At 50.4% G+C, this 18032-nt stretch overlaps 1 protein-coding gene across 3 annotated transcripts; it reads left to right on the forward strand.

Moving 5' to 3' along the window:
• Nucleotides 1–3850: 3850 nt before the first annotated feature.
• Nucleotides 3851–14713, forward strand: Adamts4 (ADAM metallopeptidase with thrombospondin type 1 motif 4). Of its 3 annotated transcripts, none has more exons than XM_045151488.1 (9): nt 3851–4856; nt 5977–6300; nt 6498–6630; nt 8918–9088; nt 10747–11033; nt 11133–11319; nt 11568–11743; nt 12904–13081; nt 13660–14713. In XM_045151488.1, exons 1-9 carry the CDS (start codon nt 4200–4202, stop codon nt 14103–14105), a joined length of 2559 nt encoding a protein of 852 aa, XP_045007423.1. In that variant the 5' UTR covers nt 3851–4199; the 3' UTR covers nt 14106–14713. The 3 variants fall into 3 exon arrangements, 2 of the variants coding, with proteins under 2 accessions (XP_045007423.1, XP_004671195.2); XM_004671138.2 differs by having other exon boundaries at nt 12904–13079; nt 13497–14062; XR_006637675.1 differs by lacking the exon at nt 13660–14713 and adding an exon at nt 13497–13557 and having other exon boundaries at nt 12904–13291.
• The last annotated feature ends 3319 nt before the right edge of the window (nt 14714–18032 follow it).

Here is an 18032-nt window from a genome sequence, read left to right on the forward strand (position 1 = left end):
ACTTGCCGCTCCTGCCTGGGGCAGCCTCGCTCTTTGCGCTGAGTGGCTGGTCACATATGCGTACGCCTGGCAAACTGCCCTTCCTCAATGTCCCCTTACTACACTTTGTGGGAGGGCTCCTTCCCTACGCCCTTCGGTCTTGGTTATCCTCCTGTGGTAGTACAACCTCTGCTTACCGATTGAGTCTGAACTTCTGTGCTTCTGGGGTAGCCAAAGGCTTTGCTAATTACTCCCTATATGGGATCCAAAAGAGTTAATTTCCAGATGTCCCGAATCACTTGGGCGGGTCTGAGAGCTCCGCCAAAAAAAAAAAAAAAAAAGACGAGGACGCCAGGGCCACCAGTACTGGTGGATGGAGGTTGCAGGGTTATGGAAGGAGCCACCTCATTACAGATGGGAAGGGGAGATCCTCTGTCGGTGACCCTGATATCCTTGTGGTTCCCGTACCTACACAATCACAGACGCACCCTTGGAGATGTCTTATATTCCAGTTCCATCCTGGTCATTCTCTTTTCCCTCATGTTTTTTAACCCTGCCAACGTCCCGCACAATAATGGCTAATTGCATAGAAATGTAGTAACACCAGGACTCCAATCCTAATTCTCATGGACAAAGAGTTTCCCCGCCTTGGAGACGAGTTCCTGTCTCTCATTCTGTTTCCAAGCCCAGCTCCAGCTGGGCCACCCACCCATTGAATTTCTATAATTTTCCTACTGGAAAAAGGCCTTCCCCAGATCTTCTGGAGACAGGGTCCCTGGGACACAGCCCACCAGAGCAGACAGAACCAGGGGAGTGGCACAGAGAATTCTCAGCTGCAGAGAAAGAAGAGAAAGCCAGACTTCTAGCCTGAAAATTGACCTAATGGGAACCATACCAAAGGGTGGGGCCAGATCCCTGGCTGTGGGAACTGACCAAGATCTGGGATAGGCAACCCCCACACAACCAGGACAGAAACTTGGTCCCCTTACCTCTGCATTCCCCTCAATACAGTTCAAACACAGTAAATGTGTGGATGATGTTGTGGGTAAAGGCTGCACATATTTATCTTAATCTAGCCTAGGAGAAGTCAAGTCTAGGCAGTTTGGTCGCCCCGGGGACAGCTTGAGCTGAGACTGGGGTGAGGGCTCTTGGGGGGCTGCCTAAGACACTGTATCTTTTGTGCCTTCTTCCTGCTGCCAACACCCACACACACACTGTTACTGCCACTCTAAGGCCCTTTGTCTTTCTGGGCTTACTCACCCCCTTTGTCCTCACTCAGATGGGGGGATGGAAGCGGGCAGTCAGAGTCCTCTGGTGATAGCTCCTCTTGCCCCTGCCTTTTCTGGGCTCTCATCTTTTGCCTGACTCCTCCAGACTCAGCTCCCTCCATTCAGGACCAGGGAGAATCGGGGCCATGTGGTGGGTCAAGAGGTGGGACTGACAGCAGGGTGTGGTGGCGCATGCCTTTAATCCCAGTACTTGGGAGGCAGAGGTAGGAGGATAGGATTTCTGTGAGTTCAAGGCCACCCTGAGAGTACATAGTGAATTCCAGGTCAGTCTGGGGTTAGAGTGAGACCCTACCTCAAAAAAAAAAAAAAAGGGGTGAGACTGACAATAACATGGTGGGTGAATCAGGAAATGGTGGGCACTAAGGCAGGTATGGGTGACCTGAGCAGGAAAGGAGGAGTAGAGGAAGTATTCTGGCGGATATGATGTAGGCATAGGAGGTGACAAGGCAGAGAATGAATAAGGGAACAGGGGCAAGGGGAAGCGGTGCCCCTCTGGGAAAGGGAAGGGAGTGCTGACTGCACTCTCCTTCCTGGGGATTTCCTGGGGAAACAAGTGACCATAGGGTGGGGTGAATAGAAATTGTCCCCACTTCTAAACCTTTTCCTTTCTTACCTTGAGAGTCTACCCTAGGATTCATTCTCTGAGTCTCTTTCCAATACATAATGAAGGAATCATTTGCTTCCTTTCTCCAACCCATCCCTTCTCCCCAGTCACTCCCCCACCCTAAGCACTGGGCTTCTGTTTTTCCCAGTATCTTACAATGCTGCCTCCAATATTTCCTCACCCATGGAGAATGAGAAGTCACAGATTACTAGATATTCCAGGAACTATTAGATTCTCAAGACAAGGTATGGGCCAGAGATCGGCCCTGGGAAGTTCTGAGTTCCTGAAAGAGCAAGTCTTGCCTATGCTAGGGTCTGGCTAACATGAAGAAAGGGGAGGGTTTAGGGTAGTTGAGAGTGGGTAGGAGCAGGGCCAAGAGCCTGGGGAAAGCTACTGGGAGCTGAGCCAGGAGAATGGGTAGTCAGGAAGTAGGGAGGAGGAGCCCTGGGGTAGAATGGCTCTTCCAGGCTTTGAAGGGGTAACTCAAGAAAGGAGAACCTGGGGGATAGAAGGGATAGTAGAGCAAAGGAGATATGACCCCAGATCCTCCTCTATTTAAAAAGAAGGGGGTGGGGCTAGAGAGATGGCTTATCCTACAAAGCCAAACCACCCAGGTTCGATTCCCCTGGACCCACTTAAGCCAGAGCCACAAGGTGGTGCATGTGTCTGGAGTTTGTTTGCAGTGGCTCATTTTTTCGCTCTCTCTTTCACTCTCAAATAAATAAAAATGAAATTTTTTTTTTAAAGTTGGGTCAGGCATGGTGGCACACAGCTTTAATCCCAGCACTTGGGAGCAGAGGTAGGAGGATCGCCATGAGTTCAAGGCCACCCTGAGACTACAAGTGAATTCCAGGTCAGCCTGGGCTACAGTGAGACCCTACCTCAGCAGGGGGTGGGGAGAGTCATTAACCCTTCTTGCTTTTTTTTGTTGTTGTTATTTATTTATTTGAGAGAGAAAAAGGCAGATAGAGAATGGGGGCGCCAAGGCCTCCAGCCACTGCAAACAAACTCCAGATGTATGTGCCCCCTTGTGCATCTGGCTAACATGGAACCTAGGGAATCGAGCCTTGAACTGGGGTCCTTAGGCTTCACAGGCAAGAGCTTAACCACTAAGCCATCTCTCCAGCCACCTTCTTGCTTTTATTTTCTTTTTTCAAGGTAGGATCTTGCTCTAGCCTAGGCTGACCTGGCTTCACTATGTAGTCTCAGACTGGCCTCAAACCCACGGAAATCCTATCTTTGCCTCCCAAATGCTGGGATTAAAGGTGTGCACCACCACGCACGTCTCCCTTCTTGCTTTTTGTCTGTCTCCATATACCCATTATCAGAATCATCCCAAACCTTTGGACAGTAAAATTCCTAACCACTGACTCCTTGCCTTCCTGTCTCTCTGCCTTCTCTTTTCCCTCTGGCTGCTTGGTCCCATCCTGAGCCTTGTCAAACGACCTCCTGTCTTTGCTCTCTCTTGATGTTTCCTTACCTACTCCTCACCCACTTTTCCCCAGGTAGCTCACCCTTGGAAGTTAGCCTCTGAGGGCAGAGGGCAGGTTGAGGGAGCCCTGAGAGAGGGAGGCCATGCCAAGTTAACAGTAGAAGCAATGAATTTTCCCTGGACAGTATTCTGTCTGTGCATGTTGTCCAGGCCCTTTCCCCCAGTTTCTATATCCCCTGGGGTTCTGTCCCACCAAAAAGGGTAAGAGGCAGCTTTGGGCTGATTGTGGGGTTTGAGGAAAGTCTATGTCATCAACTGGCTCAGTGCCTATACTACATCCGGCTGCTAGGATTCTCCTTCCCTGGGCAAGTCCCACTTTTTTTTTTCAAGGGAGACAAAAACTAAGGTTTTGGGAAGCAGTGATGAATCTTCTGAGTCCCACGGTCAGAAGTGAGTGGCTTACAGAACAGCCAATCACAGAGGCTCTGGATGCTTAAAAGAGCTGGCGGGGAGAGAGGCTGGGGAGAAACCAGGGGCAGACCCACAGACACAGGAGAGACAGAGGAGGAGAGAGACAGAGACAAAGGCACAGCAGAGGGAGGCAGAGACAGAGCAGGCATTCAGGTGAAACCAGACAGAGTTACAGAGGGAGAGGCCAGAGACGCTGAGGAAGACATAGGCAGGGAGAGACAAAGACCCAGGAGAGAAGGACACAGGAGGAGGGCTTGGAGGAGACAGACCTCTCTAATAAGCTTAAGGGCTACATTTTCTTCATCTCCTCTAACCGTCCCCAACCCCTCTGAAAACTTTGCCTAAGACTTTGGCACTAGTCCGAGCCCCCAGGCTTTAGAAAGGAGATTTCCACAGTTAGGGTGTGGAAGGCTTGGTGTCCCAGATGGCCTCAATCCCTCCCAGCTGCTGCACCGGGACCAGCTCAGGTCCCGGGAGGGGCTTGGCGGGGCGCTGGCTGCGGAGAGGCCAACCCTGCCTGTCGCTTCACACTCTGCCTCCATCCGAGCTACAGTGGCGGCTGCTGTTGCTGCTGGCCTCCCTCCTGCCCTCGGCCTGGCCAGCCAGCCCCCTCCCCCGGGAGGAGGAGATCGTGTTTCCAGAGAAGCTCAATGGCAGCATCCTGCCTGGCTCAGGCGCTCCTGCCAGGCTGCTGTACCGCTTGCCAGCCTTTGGGGAGACGCTGCTACTAGAGTTGGAGCAGGACCCTGGTGTGCAGGTGGAGGGGCTGACAGTGCAGTACCTAGGCCAGTCACCTGAGCTGCTGGGTGGGGCAGAGCCAGGTACCTACCTGACTGGCACCATCAATGGAGATCCGGAGTCCGTGGCATCTCTGCACTGGGATGGGGGAGCCCTATTAGGGGTGTTGCAGTACCGGGGAGCTGAACTTCACCTCCAGCCTCTGGAGGGAGGAACCCTTAACTCTGCTGGGGGGCCTGGGGCTCACATCCTACGACGGAAGAGTCCTGCCAGCGGCCAAGGTCCCATGTGCAACGTGAAGGCTCCTCCTGGAAGCCCCAGCCCCAGTCCCCGCAGAGCCAAGGTAGGCAGCCCTGGAGTCTGTCCTCCCGCCATGTCTGTCCTACTGACCCCTATTCACTGCCTCTCCACCCACTTCCACTTCTGGCTATGGTTTCTGCATTCCCTCTTTCTGCCTTCCCTCTTTCCTTTCTTGGGAAGGCTCTGGTCTATCCCTGTCCTGGCGCTTTTCCTAGCTATGATCACTGACCCACTAGGAGGGTTGCCTAAGGTGGGTCAGGTTCCTGGCTGGAATAACCTCTCCCCTTCCCCATCCTACCTTTTCCATGGCATCCCCTGCTGGCACAGTTCCCAGCAATAAAGCTCTTTTAACAGCCCGTTTGGCCTAAGTTCTTTTCTTTGCCCCACTGATTTTCATCCCCAATTCTCCCCCCCCCCCCCCCCAGCTAAAATAGTGAGGTTTGAGGCCTGAGGGAATGACTTCTGGCTTCTGATGTTGCCTTTAAAATTGTTCTGGCAAACTGCAAACTAGGGCAGGAGTGGGCAGGGGAGGAAAGGCATCCCATACCTCCGGGTCAATCCCCTTCCCACACTGTGGGCTGACTGCAGGGATGCCTAAGGCTCCATTCCTTCCTCCCTCCTACTCATGGGTCTCCCCCTCTTCCCTTCCTTCCTCCCCCTTCTCTGTAGCTTTAATCCAGACCAGACGCTCCTTCCACACCCCCACGCTGAGATCTGGCCCCGGCCCTAGCTGCTGACTGAATTGTTCCTTCAACCGCACAGGGCAGACACGTTGCAGCCCAGCCCTCTAGTCCTAGTCCCACAGCCCCAGCCACACTGGGGCCTGGGGGGGACCCCACAGCCCCTCCCCCAGGCAGTCCCAGCTGCTTTTCACCTCTGGGGCCCACTCAGCCCTGAGACGTGGCAAACCTTCTACTCTTCTCACAACCAACAGCTGATTCTTCAGCGTTACCACAAAAGCCCTGGGACTTGGGTTTAGGGGGGAGGGCCCAACCCAGTCCCTTCAGGAATTCTGTGGGGTATGTGAGGTCCAGCTGGCTGTGCTGAGTTCCAGACCCAGGAAGAGAGGGAGGGGGGAGAAATGATCCATGGGTCTGGGAGGCTATTTCAGGATCTCCTCTCTCTCTCTCTCTCTTTTTTTTTTCCCACCCCCCCTTCTCCAGCGCTTTGCTTCCCTGAGTAGATTTGTGGAGACCCTGGTGGTGGCAGATGACAAGATGGCGGCATTTCATGGCGCCGGGCTAAAGCGCTACCTGTTGACCGTTATGGCAGCCGCGGCCAAGGCCTTCAAGCACCCAAGCATCCGTAATCCTGTCAGCCTGGTGGTGACTCGCTTAGTGATTCTGGGGTCAGGCGAGGAGGGGCCCCAAGTGGGGCCCAGCGCCGCCCAGACGCTACGCAGCTTCTGTGCTTGGCAGCGAAGCCTGAACACGCCTGAGGACTCAGACCCCAACCACTTTGACACAGCCATTCTGTTCACCCGTCAGGTAAGGCCCGCGCCACCTGCCCGTTAGGCTGCGGTGGACAGGCTGGAGGCGGCCCACGTGGCGGCCGGCCCCAGGCTCGCTGCTGCGGACGGCTTAACTTGGGTGGTCTCTGACAGGGCTCGGGTGCTCACTGCCCAAGTCCCCACTAACCTCTCTGGACCTTAGCCCCAAGCATCTTCCATGCTTCCTCTTCACAGGACCTGTGTGGGGTCTCCACTTGTGACACTCTAGGTATGGCTGACGTGGGCACAGTGTGTGACCCGGCTAGGAGCTGTGCGATTGTGGAGGATGACGGGCTCCAGTCAGCTTTCACTGCCGCCCATGAACTGGGTAAGATGGTAGAGGGACAACTGGGCACTGAGGTGGATAAGAGAGAGATTGAAGATGGATGGAGTGTGAGCTCACGGGATGAAAGACAGGGTCGCATGGTGTGTCTTCCTCCTTCCTAGGTCTAGGTCCAGGGCCAGAACCATGCTCTGCTCTGGGTGCAGGCACAGATTTTCCTATTAAATAAAATAGTATGCCAGGTGTGGTGGCACACGCCTTTAGTCCCAGCACTCAGGAGGCAGAAGCAGGAGGATCACTATGAGTTCCAGGCTAGCCAGAGACTACCGAGGGAGTTCCAGGTCAGCCTGAGCTAGAGTGAGACACTACCTCAAGAAAAAAACAATGTGGAAACTTTTTGTGAACTGTTTGTGTGCATGTGTTTGGAAGAGGAGACAGTGAGTGAATAAATTGAGAATGTTGGCTACAATGATGAACGGACACAAAGGCCTTCCCTTTGGGGGAAGGGGAGACAAAGCAGTAAGGGCTCCATCTTAAACCTTCTGAGTGCTTGAAGAGAATTAGTGAATCAGTGAGGTCGGGGAATAGAGCTGATCATCCACAGCTGCAACCAAATTCATGATGGAGGCTTTTTGTTGTTGTTGTTGTTGTTTTCAAATTTACTTATTTATTTGAGAGAGAGAGAGAATGGGTGTGCCAGGGCCTGTAGCCACTGCAAATGAACTACATGTGCCACCTTGTGCATCTGACCTATGTGGGTAATGAGGAATTGAATCTGGGTTCTTAGGCTTTGTAGGCACTAAGCCATCTCTCCATCCCATTTTTTTTTTTTTTAATCGAGCCCAATAGACTGGCCTGTTTTTATGTGCGAGAGAGAATTGGCACACCAGTGCATCCAGCCACTATAATCGAACTCCAGACGTATGTGCCACTTTCTGTGTCTGGCTTACATGGGATCTGAAGAGTTGAACATGGGTCTTTAGCCTCCGCAGGCAAACACCTTAACCACTAAGCCATCTCTTCATCACATTAAAAAAAAAATATTTTATTTATTTATTTATTTGAAAGAGAGATACAGAAATAGGCAGGTAGAGAGAGAGAGAGAATGGACGCACCAGGGCCTCTAGCCACTGCAGATAAACTCCAGATGCGAGCACCCCCTTGTGCATCTGGCTTATGTGGGCCCTGGGGAATCGAACATGGGTCCTTTGGCTTTGCAGGCAAGTACCTTAACTGCTAAGCCATCTCTCCAGCCCCTCCAGCCCATTTTTTAAAAAATTATTAATTTATTTGTGGTGGGGAATTTTTTTTATTTGTATTTTTTTCTTTCTTAATGGGCATAAGGGCCTTTAGCCACTCCAAAGGAATTCCAAGGGCTGGGCATGGTGGCACATGCCTTTAACCCAGCACTCGGGAGGCAGAGGTAGGAGGATCGCCATGAGTTTGAGGCCACCTTGAGAGTGAATTCCAGGTCAGCCTGGGATAAAGTGAAACCCTACATCGAAACCTCTCCCTCCTCCCCCCAAAAAAGAACTCCAGATGCACGTACCACCTGGTGCATCTGGCTTATGTGGTTCTTAGAGAATCAAACTTGGGTCCGTAGGCTTCCCAGGCAAGCATCTTAACCACTAAGGCATCTCTCCAGCTCCTTTTTTTTTTCAGGGTAGGGTTTCTCTAGCCCAGACTTGCCTGGAATTCACTATGTAGTCTCAGGGTGGCTTTGAACTCATGATGATACTCCTACCTGTGCCTCCCAAGTGCTGGGATTAAAGATGTGCACCACCACACCCAGCCCTTTTTCTGTATTTCTTTTTTTTTTATTGACAACTTCCATAATTATAAACAATATCCCATGGTAATTCCCTCCCTCCCTCCACTTTCCCCTTTGAAACTTCACTCTCCATCATATCCCCTCCCCCTCTCAATCAGTCTCTCTTTTATTTTGATGTCATGATCTTTTCTTCATATTATGAAGGTCTTCTGTAGGTAGGTAATGTCAGGCACTGTGAGGTCATGGATATCCAGGCCATTTTGTGTTTGGAGGAACATGTTGTAAGGAGTCCTACCCATCCTTCTTTTTTTGTATGTCTAAGGTAGGGTCTCACTCTAACCCAGATTGGCCTGGAACTAATTCTGTAGTCTTAGGCTGGCCTTGAACTCACAGAAATTCTCCTATCTTTGTCTCCTAAATGTTGGGATTAAAGGCATGTGCCACTATTAAAGGCATGTGACTCATGATGGAGACTCTTCAGGGCACAGGGTTGGGACCCTTGGATGCAAACAGGGCCTCTTCTCTCACAGGCCATGTTTTTCTTTTTTGTTTGTTTTTCAGGCCATGTTTTTCACATGCTCCACGACAACTCCAAATCATGTGGCAGTCTGAATGGGCAAGGGAGCACCTCCCGCCACGTCATGGCTCCTGTCATGGCTCATGTGGATCCCGAGGAGCCCTGGTCCCCCTGTAGTGCCCACTTCATCACTGAGTTCCTGGACAATGGCTATGGTGAGCAAATGGCACTCCCTTTTCCCTGTGTGAGACTCAATTCCTTCTGCTCACTGTATTCTCATTCCCTGGGGAGGTCACATTGACTCTTCCACATGTGATTCATCTGCTGTGTGGGGTTGGATGAGAAGCGCTGATAACTTGGCGTAATTCTCATTTCCTACCAAAATCAATAACACAAGTGGGGGCGGCAAATGTTGGATCCATAGAGTTGGAGCTGACCTTTGCTGAGCCAGAACTGTCCAGCACTGGAACAGGCTGGCTATAAAGGAGGTGGCTGCCTTGACATTCAATGAAGTGCACAGAACAGCAGGATGACTGTCATGGGGCAGAGTTGTTGATGAGAAGAAGACTCAGGAATTCTATGATAGAACTTGGCATGGTGGCATATACCTATAATCCCAGTACCTGGGAGGAAGAGGTAGGAGAATCAGGAGTTCAAGATCATCCTCAGCTAAATATTGAGTTTTAGACCAGCCTGGGTTACATGTCACTCTGTGAGTTCAAGGACAGCCTGGAGCTGCAGTGAGTTCCAAATCAGTCTAAGCTAGAGGGAGACCCTACTAAAAAAAAAAAAAAGAGGATGGTGAGATGGCTTAGTGGTTAAGACACTTGCCTACAAAGCCAAACAACTAAGGTTCGATTCCCATGTAAAGGCAGATGCACAAGGTGGCACATGTATCTTAAGTTCATTTGCAGTGGTTAGAGGCCCTGGTACACCCATTCTGTCTTGCTCTCTCTCAAATAAATAAATAAACTATTTTGATTTTGATTTATTTATTTGGCAGAGAGAAGGGGGTGTGTGTAGAGAATGGGCACACCAGGGCCTCCAGCCACTGCAAATGAATTCCAGAAATATGTGTCACTTCGTGCATCTGGCTGGGTACTGGGGTATGGAACCTGGCTCCTTAGGCTTCACAGGCAAGTGTCTTAACCACTAAACTATCTGACCAGCCCAAATAAAATATTAAAAATAAAAAAGAATAGGCTGCTACTCTCTTTAGCTGTATACAGACATGTCATTGTGAGTTACTCCCCCTCTCTGTGTTTCTAGCTAGTAGGTAAGTAGGTAAAATAGGTAAGTAATTGGTCACCCTGATTAGTAAGAAAGTGTGCTGATCAAGAATTTAGCTAGTATGCTGGGCGTGGTGGCACACGCCTTTAATCCCATCACTCGGGAGGCAGAGGTAGGAGGATCGCCATGAGTTCAAGGCCACCCTGAGACTATATAGTTAATTCCAGGTCAGCCTGGACCAGAATGAGACCCTACCTTAAAAACAAAAACAAAACAAAAAAAAAACCAACAACAAAAAAGAATTTAGCTAGTAAATGTTAATAAAAATTGTGAAAAGAAAAAAAATAAAATTAAATTAAAATTGGAAAAAAAAAGAATTTAGCTAGTACTTATCACACAATTTGTAACTAGTATAGTGCAGCTGAGGATACCCCAGGCCCTCAGCTGCAATCTTCTTCTTCTCTTCTTCTGTTCTTTTTTTTTTTTTTTTTTTTTTTTCAAAGTAGGGTTTCACTCTAGTCCAGGCTGACTTGGAATTCAGTATGTAGTCTCAGGCTGGCCTCAAACTCATGCCCGACTCAGCTGGCAATCTTGAATATTCCCCTCAGGCCCTTGCTCACTTTGTGGCTTAACTCTTTCCCAGGACACTGTCTCTTGGACAAACCAGAGGCTCCCCTGCATCTGCCTGCAACTTTTCCTGGCAAGGACTATGATGCTGATCGCCAGTGCCAGCTGACTTTTGGGCCTGACTCACATCATTGTCCACAGCTGCCACCACCCTGTGCTGCCCTCTGGTGCTCAGGCCACCTCAATGGCCACGCCATGTGCCAAACTAAGCACTCTCCCTGGGCTGATGGCACCCCCTGTGGACCTACACAGGCCTGCATGGGCGGACGCTGTCTTCATGTGGACCAGCTCAAGGACTTCAATGTGAGATCCCAGGGCAGGGTATCAGTCTTAATGAATGGGGATTTGAGATAAGCCTAGGAGAGAGTTCACTTATCCTACCTCTATTCTGTGTGTCTTCAGGTTCCACAGGCTGGTGGCTGGGGTCCTTGGGGACCATGGGGCCACTGCTCTCGGAGTTGTGGGGGTGGTGTCCAGTTCTCCTCCAGGGACTGCACAAGACCTGTCCCCCGGAATGGTGGCAAGTACTGTGAGGGCCGACGTACCCGCTTCCGCTCCTGCAACACTGACAACTGCCCAACTGGCTCAGGTGAGGGCTGGGAGGGGACAGGAGCCTTGGGAAGGGATGGTGGAACATGAAGGACTATTTGCCCTGAGTCCTGGAGCAAGAGGTGCAAATTGTTCCTGCTGCTGGTGGGAAGTGGGGAGTGATTATATCCTTCCAGAACTGTCCCTGAAACTCTGTGGGGAATAGAGATGTCCTTAGAGTTCTGAGGGCACAGGTAGAGGGACAACGTGAGGAGGGAGAGGCTCTGACTGTCCATTTCACACTAACAGCATTGACCTTCCGTGAGGAGCAGTGTGCTGCCTACAACCACCGCACGGACCTCTTCAAGAGCTTCCCAGGGCCCATGGACTGGGTGCCTCGATACACGGGTGTAGCCGCCCGGGACCAGTGCAAACTCACCTGCCAGGCCCGGGCACTGGGCTACTACTATGTCCTAGAGCCCCGGGTAAGGACCAGAAGCCCCCAGGCTGCATCTGTGCTCCCAGACTCCCCAGGTTCTTGGTTCTTCTCCATTTTTTTTTTTTTTTTTGGTTTATTTTATTTATTTATTTGAGAGCAACAGAGAGAGAGAGAAAGAGGCAGAGAGAGAATGGGCACGCCAGGGCTTCCAGGCACTGCAAATGAACTCCAGACGCGTGCGCCCCCTTGTGCATCTGGCTAACATGGGTCCTGGGGAATTGAGTCTCGAACCCGGGTCCTTAGGCGTCACGGGCAAGCGCTTAACCGCTAAACCATCTCTCCAGCCCTTCTTTTTTTTTTTTTTGAGGTAGGGTCTCACTCTAGCTCAGGCTGACCTGGAATTCACTATGTAGTCTCAGGGCGGCCTGAGCAATCTTCCTACCTCTGCCTGGGATAAAAGGCGTGTACCTCGCCCAGCAGTTCCTCTCCTTTCTAATGGCAACAGTCTTCTCAGATAGCATAACCACAACCGCTAGCATTCTCACCGCAGTTGCCAGCACAGCCACTGGTTCACTCAGAACATCTGCCCATGGTTGTTGGGGTATTGTGAAAACAAGCCCCAGACCCTGGATCGTGGCTAGTGAGGCCTTTTGGGCAAACTTGCTTCTCCTTTCCCACGGGTTTCTTTGTCCAATCACCATACCACCAGTCTCTCAAAGGACAGACCTCCTGGAGACTACTGGGCATTCCCACTGGGATAGGGATAGGGTTGAAAACCTAAGAAGGGAAAACAAGCCCTCGCAGTTTAGGGCTCCCTCCCTTACTCACTGGTCTGCACAGAATTCTTGCAGGTTGGCTGCCCTCTAGTGTCCATCTGGAGGCAGTACCACAAGTTTAGAGCTTGGTGTTGGAATTCAGACAGACCTAAAATTCCCTTCTTGTCTTCTCTGTTTGACATCTTTCTGAACCTATAATAGCAGTTGCAGGGCCTATATTTACATTTATAAAGCATTGCTTCACATTTCTTGATTCATAGACAGTGCTCTGAAAACAGTATTATTCTCACTATAATCTCATACAGGCTAGGGGCTCACCCTGCACCCCTCTACCTCACCCAACTCTTATGATGCCCCTTCCCTGATGTTTGGTTTATGAACCCCTTGCTGAATTAAGAAAGACTTTTGACATTGTTCCTATTCTTCCCAGGTGGTAGATGGGACCCCCTGTTCCCCAGACAGCTCCTCAGTGTGTGTCCAGGGCCGTTGCATCCACGCTGGCTGTGACCGCGTCATTGGTTCCAAAAAGAAGTTCGACAAGTGCATGGTGTGCGGTGGGGATGGTTCTGGCTGCAGCAAGCAGTCAGGCTCCTTCAAAAAATTCAGGTCTCTTCACCATTGATTGCTTTTTTCCCTACTATTTTCCTTGTTGCTGTTCTGGGTCCTGGCGTGACTCAGCACTTTCTACAGTCTTCTGGGAGACAGATGAGTAGGCAGTTTACAGCACAGTACCCCCACGCAAGGAGCTGTGACAGCGTTTGAGGGAATCGGGGAAGTTTTCTTGGGAGGTGACCTCCCAGCTGAATTTCGGAGGAAAAGTAAGAATGAGGCACCAAGGAGGTGGGGGCTGCAGGGTACCGCTTTCTATAAGCGGTAGGGTGCGTGTCTAGAGATGAGAGGGAGGCCACACTTGTTCGGAGCTCTGATCTGGAGGAAACACGGACGTGCATGCATGCACTCAAACAGCACAGAAGGCTCAGGAGAATTCAGATGTTAAAGTCCCCATCTACTCCTTCCCAATAGGTACGGCTACAACAATGTGGTCACCATCCCCGCGGGAGCCACCCACATCCTTGTCCGGCAGCAGGGGAGTCCCAGCCTCAAGAGCATCTACCTGGCCCTGAAGCTCCAGGATGGCTCGTACGCCCTCAATGGAGAATACACGCTGACGCCCTCCCCCACCGACGTGGCGCTGCCCGGGGCGGTCAGCTTGCGCTACAGCGGAGCCACGGCCGCCTCCGAGACGCTGTCGGGGCACGGGCCGCTGGCCCAGCCCTTGACTCTGCAAGTCCTGGTGGCTGGCAACCCCCAGAACGCACGCCTCCGGTACAGCTTCTTCGTTCCCCGGCCAGCTCCTTCCACACCACGCCCTCCTCCCCAGGACTGGCTACACCGCCGGGCACAGATTCTGGAGATCCTTCGGCGGCGTTCCTGGGCAGGCAGGAAATAACCTCACCGTCCCGGATGCCCTTTCTGGGCACCGGGGCCTCGGACTGGGAGAACCGGGAGCTTCAACAGCTGCCGCGAGCTAAGACACAATGGGGAGGGGCTACGGGAGTGAGACCCGCCCCTCCTCTCGACCGTAAGGTGCAGGCTGGCCCTGCCCGGGTTTCCTGCCCTGGGAGGCAGTGATGAATGGAGGTGGTGAAGAGAAGAAGGGGCTAAGAAACAGGCCCCCTACCTTAAACTGCTCCCTCTGCCCTGCGGGTCACAGGAACGGGGAGGGGGGAGGCAGCATAGCCCCTGGATCCCAGTTGTATTTATTTAGTATTTATTCACTTTTATTTAGCATCGGGGAAGGGGGCTCAAATTAGGGACCTGGGGATATTCACAGGACCCCACCTTGGCTAGGAAATCCAGGTAAGCAGTGATAAGTATAAGTGGTTGTTGTGTGAGTGTGTGTATGTGAGTGACTGTGTGTTTGTGTGTGTGTGTGTGTGTGTTTATGTTTGAGGTACCACCTGCCCTGCTTTCTTCTCCCTGAATTTTATCAGCTGGGAAAGAAAACACCAAGGGTAGGGTGAACCTTCAGGGAGTTAGAAATTATCATTTTTAAAATATAAATTTAATTCTGCTATTTATATGCTCTTTTTGGAGTCAGACAAATGTGGATGGCCCCACACCTTTGAGCATTAGTTTTCTCATTTGCCAATAATAATAATACCTCCCTTAGGAATTTGTGTTGTAAGGACTGAATAATGTAAATAAAGCACTGTAGCACTCAGTAGATGCTCAACAAATAGTAGAAGCTGTTAATTATTGTTGTCATCCCCTTCTGTCTACATCCACCCTCTGCAGTGTCCATAAAGCACTTGGAGTTGGCACAAATACATGCCAGCCATGCCTACGCTCATCCCTAGGCTCAGTTTTGGTTGGCAGAACTCTATCTGGGATTCAGAGAAAGGACATTCTGTCTCTCACCTCTGCAAGTCCCAATCACATTAAGCAGGCCCAGTAATCACTTGGTATGTGTAGTCCATAATAAGGTAGGGCTGAAGAGATGTCTTAGTGGCTAAGGCACTTGCCAGCAAAACCATGGGACTCAGGTTCTATTCCATGGTACCCACATAAGGCCAGATGCACAGGGTAGTTTGCAGTGGTTAGAGGCCTCGCCACACCCACTGTCTGTCTTCCTTTTTCTCTCCCTCAAAATAAATAAAGGGATGACACACACACACAGGTGCTTAGTGGTAGGTGTGAGAGTTGAGGAATGTTGTAGAATCCTGGAGCCCGAGCTAATGGATCTGAATTTGACTGGGGTATGGCTTCTTATTAGATGGATGGTGTTGGAGTCACTGGTGCAGAACCTTAGAGATTCCATGCTGAAATAATTGTTTCTATAGTGTTGCTCTGAGAATAAGTATTTAAGTATTTTCTCTTTAAATTTTATATACTTGAGCCGGGTATAGTGGCGCACCTTTAATCGATCTTTAAACGATCACTGTGAGTTTGAGTCCATTCTAAGACTACACAGGGTGAATTCCAAGTCAGCCTGGGCTATAGTGAGACCCTACCTTGACCGCCCCCATAAATTGTGTGTGTGTGTGTGTGTGTGTGTGTGTGTGTGTGTGTGTGTTTCTGAGGTAGGGTCTCACTGTAGCCCTGGCTGTCCTGGAATTCACTATGTAGTCTCTGCCTGGCCTAGAACTCACAGCAATACTCCTACCTCTGCCTTCCAAGTGCTGGGATTAAAAGTATGTGCCACCATACCTGCCTCAAAATTTATATATTTGAGAGTGAATGAGTATCAGTCGGCCTTTCACTTCACTACTGAAAACAACACATGAGCCACTTTGTGCATTTGCACTGGGGAAGCAAACCCAGGCCAGCGGCCTTTGCAAGCAAGTTCCTTTAACCACTGAGCAATCTCCCCAGCCCTTCTTACTTTCAAATAGTAAAGGCTATTGTAATATAACAAGTGATCTTTATGATGACTGAATGACTGGGACAGTGACCACAGAATCAATCAATGTAAACTCAGTAGATTTCCTAGAATGGGATTCAATAAGAGGAACAGGATGTGGTCAGGCAGGAATTGATAGTCAAGCAAAAAGAATAGCATGAACAAAGATCTGAGGGGAGGGGAGCCGGCTGTTCAGGGGTGGCAAAATATGTGAGGAGCAAGAGGGTGCTGGACTAGTTCTGCTTCACTTGAAAAAAACCTGAGCAGTCATATCTTTTTTGTTTGTTTTGTTTTGTTTTTTAGAGGTAGGGTCTCCCTCTAGCTCAGGCTGACCTGGAATTCACTATGTAGTCTCAGGGTGGCCTCGAACTCATGATTATCCTCCTACCTCTGCCTCCCGAGTGCTGGGATTAAAGGCATGTGCCACCATGCCTGGTAGTCTTATGTCTTATGGATGGGACAGGCATGGACAAGGGTTGCAGTGGGACCTGTGAGAATTTGCAGTTTTCAGTGCCAGAAGCAGGGTTGCTAGAGGCAGAATGTGAGGTGTGAGGGAGGAACAATAGGTAAAGTAGATCCTGGGGTGAGGGTGATGTTGGGGAGAATGGGAAAGAACAACAGCACCTACTCTGCCATAGCAAGCCCTGTGTGGCTGCCAAACGCAGCTAAAGAAGTGGAGCTGGAACTGTGGGGTGGCAAAGCGGGCATGGAGGGTGTGGGAGTGTGTGTGCTGTATTCACTGGAGCTAGGCTTTTCCACTAACCTCTATACCAGGCAGGGACTTACATAGCATCCTGTACTTTATGCCACCCATCAGAGACGGGGCTGGCTGCTCCTTTTGTGGCAGTAAGAGAAGGGCAGCCCACACACTTCTCTCCCATTGCTCTGCTTGCTCCCTGCTGTGTCTGTGGTCTCCCTCATGACCAGGCAAAACAGAACGGGATGAGGCCAGAGTGATCTTCAATTGTTTGCCAAGTGTTGCAGTCCGGTTCACATTGCTGGTAGAAATCACCCAACCAAGAGTAGCTTCTGGGAAAAAGAGGTTTATTTTGGCTTACAGGCTCGAGGGGAAGCTTCAGGATGGCAGGGGGAAATGATGGCATGAGCAGAGGGTGGACATCACCCCCTGGCCAACATAAGATGGACCACAGCAACAGAAGGGTGTGCCAAACACTGGCATGGGGAAACTGGCTATAAAGCCCATAAACCTGCCCCCAACAATACACTCCCTCCAGGAGGCATTAATTCCCAAATCTCCATCAGCTGGGAACCTAGCATTCAGAACACCTAAGTTTATGGGGGACACCTGAATCAAACCACCACACCAAGCTAGCAAAGCTGGACTACCAGGGCTGAAGAGATGGCTCAGTGGCTTAAAGCATTTGCTTGCAAAGCCTGGTGCCCTGGGTTTGATTCCCTAGTGTCATGTGCTGCTGGAATTTGTATGCAGAGACAAAGGAAGGAGACCCTGGTGTGACCATCCCCTTTACCCCTTTGTCTATGCCTCCTTCAAATAAATAAGTATGTTTAAAAGAAGTTGAGCTAGGCATGGTGACACAAGCCTGTAATCCCAGCACTCGGGAGGCAGAGGTAGGAGGATCGCCGTGAGTTCAAGGCCACCCTGAGACTACATAGTGCATTCCCGGTCAGCCTGGGCTAGAGTGAAACCCTACCTTAAAAAAATGTTGGGCTGGAGAGATGGCTTCAAGTTAAGCATTTGCCTGTGAAGCCAAAGGACCCAGGTTCAATTCCCCATGACCCACACAAGCCAGGTGTACAAGGCGGCACATGCATCTGGAGTTTCTTTACAGTGACTGAGGGCCCTGGTGCACCCATTCTCTCTCTCTCATTTATGTGTGTGTGTGTGTGTGTGTGTGTGTACACATATACATACATACATATATGTATGTATATATGTATGTATAAGTATATATATCTGCCTCTTTCTCTCTGAAATAAAAATAAATATAGAATTTTTTTTTTTAAAGTTGGCTAGGCATGGTGACACATGTCTTTAATCCCAGCACTCAGGAAGCAGACATGTAGGAGGATTGCCATGAGTTCAAGGTCAGCCTGGAATTCCAGAGTGAGTTCCAGGTCAGCCTGAGCTAGAGTGATATCCTAACTCAAAAAAAAAAAAAAAAAAAAAAAGTTGG

The sequence above is a fragment of the Jaculus jaculus genome, chromosome 1, assembly GCF_020740685.1.
Source record: "Jaculus jaculus isolate mJacJac1 chromosome 1, mJacJac1.mat.Y.cur, whole genome shotgun sequence".
NCBI lineage: Eukaryota > Metazoa > Chordata > Mammalia > Rodentia > Dipodidae > Jaculus > Jaculus jaculus.

Bases quoted from the DNA above. Each gene is read 5' to 3' on its own strand.
- Adamts4 (XM_045151488.1), top strand. From the start codon at position 4,200: ATGGCCTCAATCCCTCCCAGCTGCTGCACCGGGACCAGCTCAGGTCCC. The intron at 6,301-6,497 runs GTAAGGCCCGCG...TCCTCTTCACAG, and splicing joins CCATTCTGTTCACCCGTCAG to GACCTGTGTGGGGTCTCCAC. The intron at 11,320-11,567 runs GTGAGGGCTGGG...TCACACTAACAG, and splicing joins CAACTGCCCAACTGGCTCAG to CATTGACCTTCCGTGAGGAG.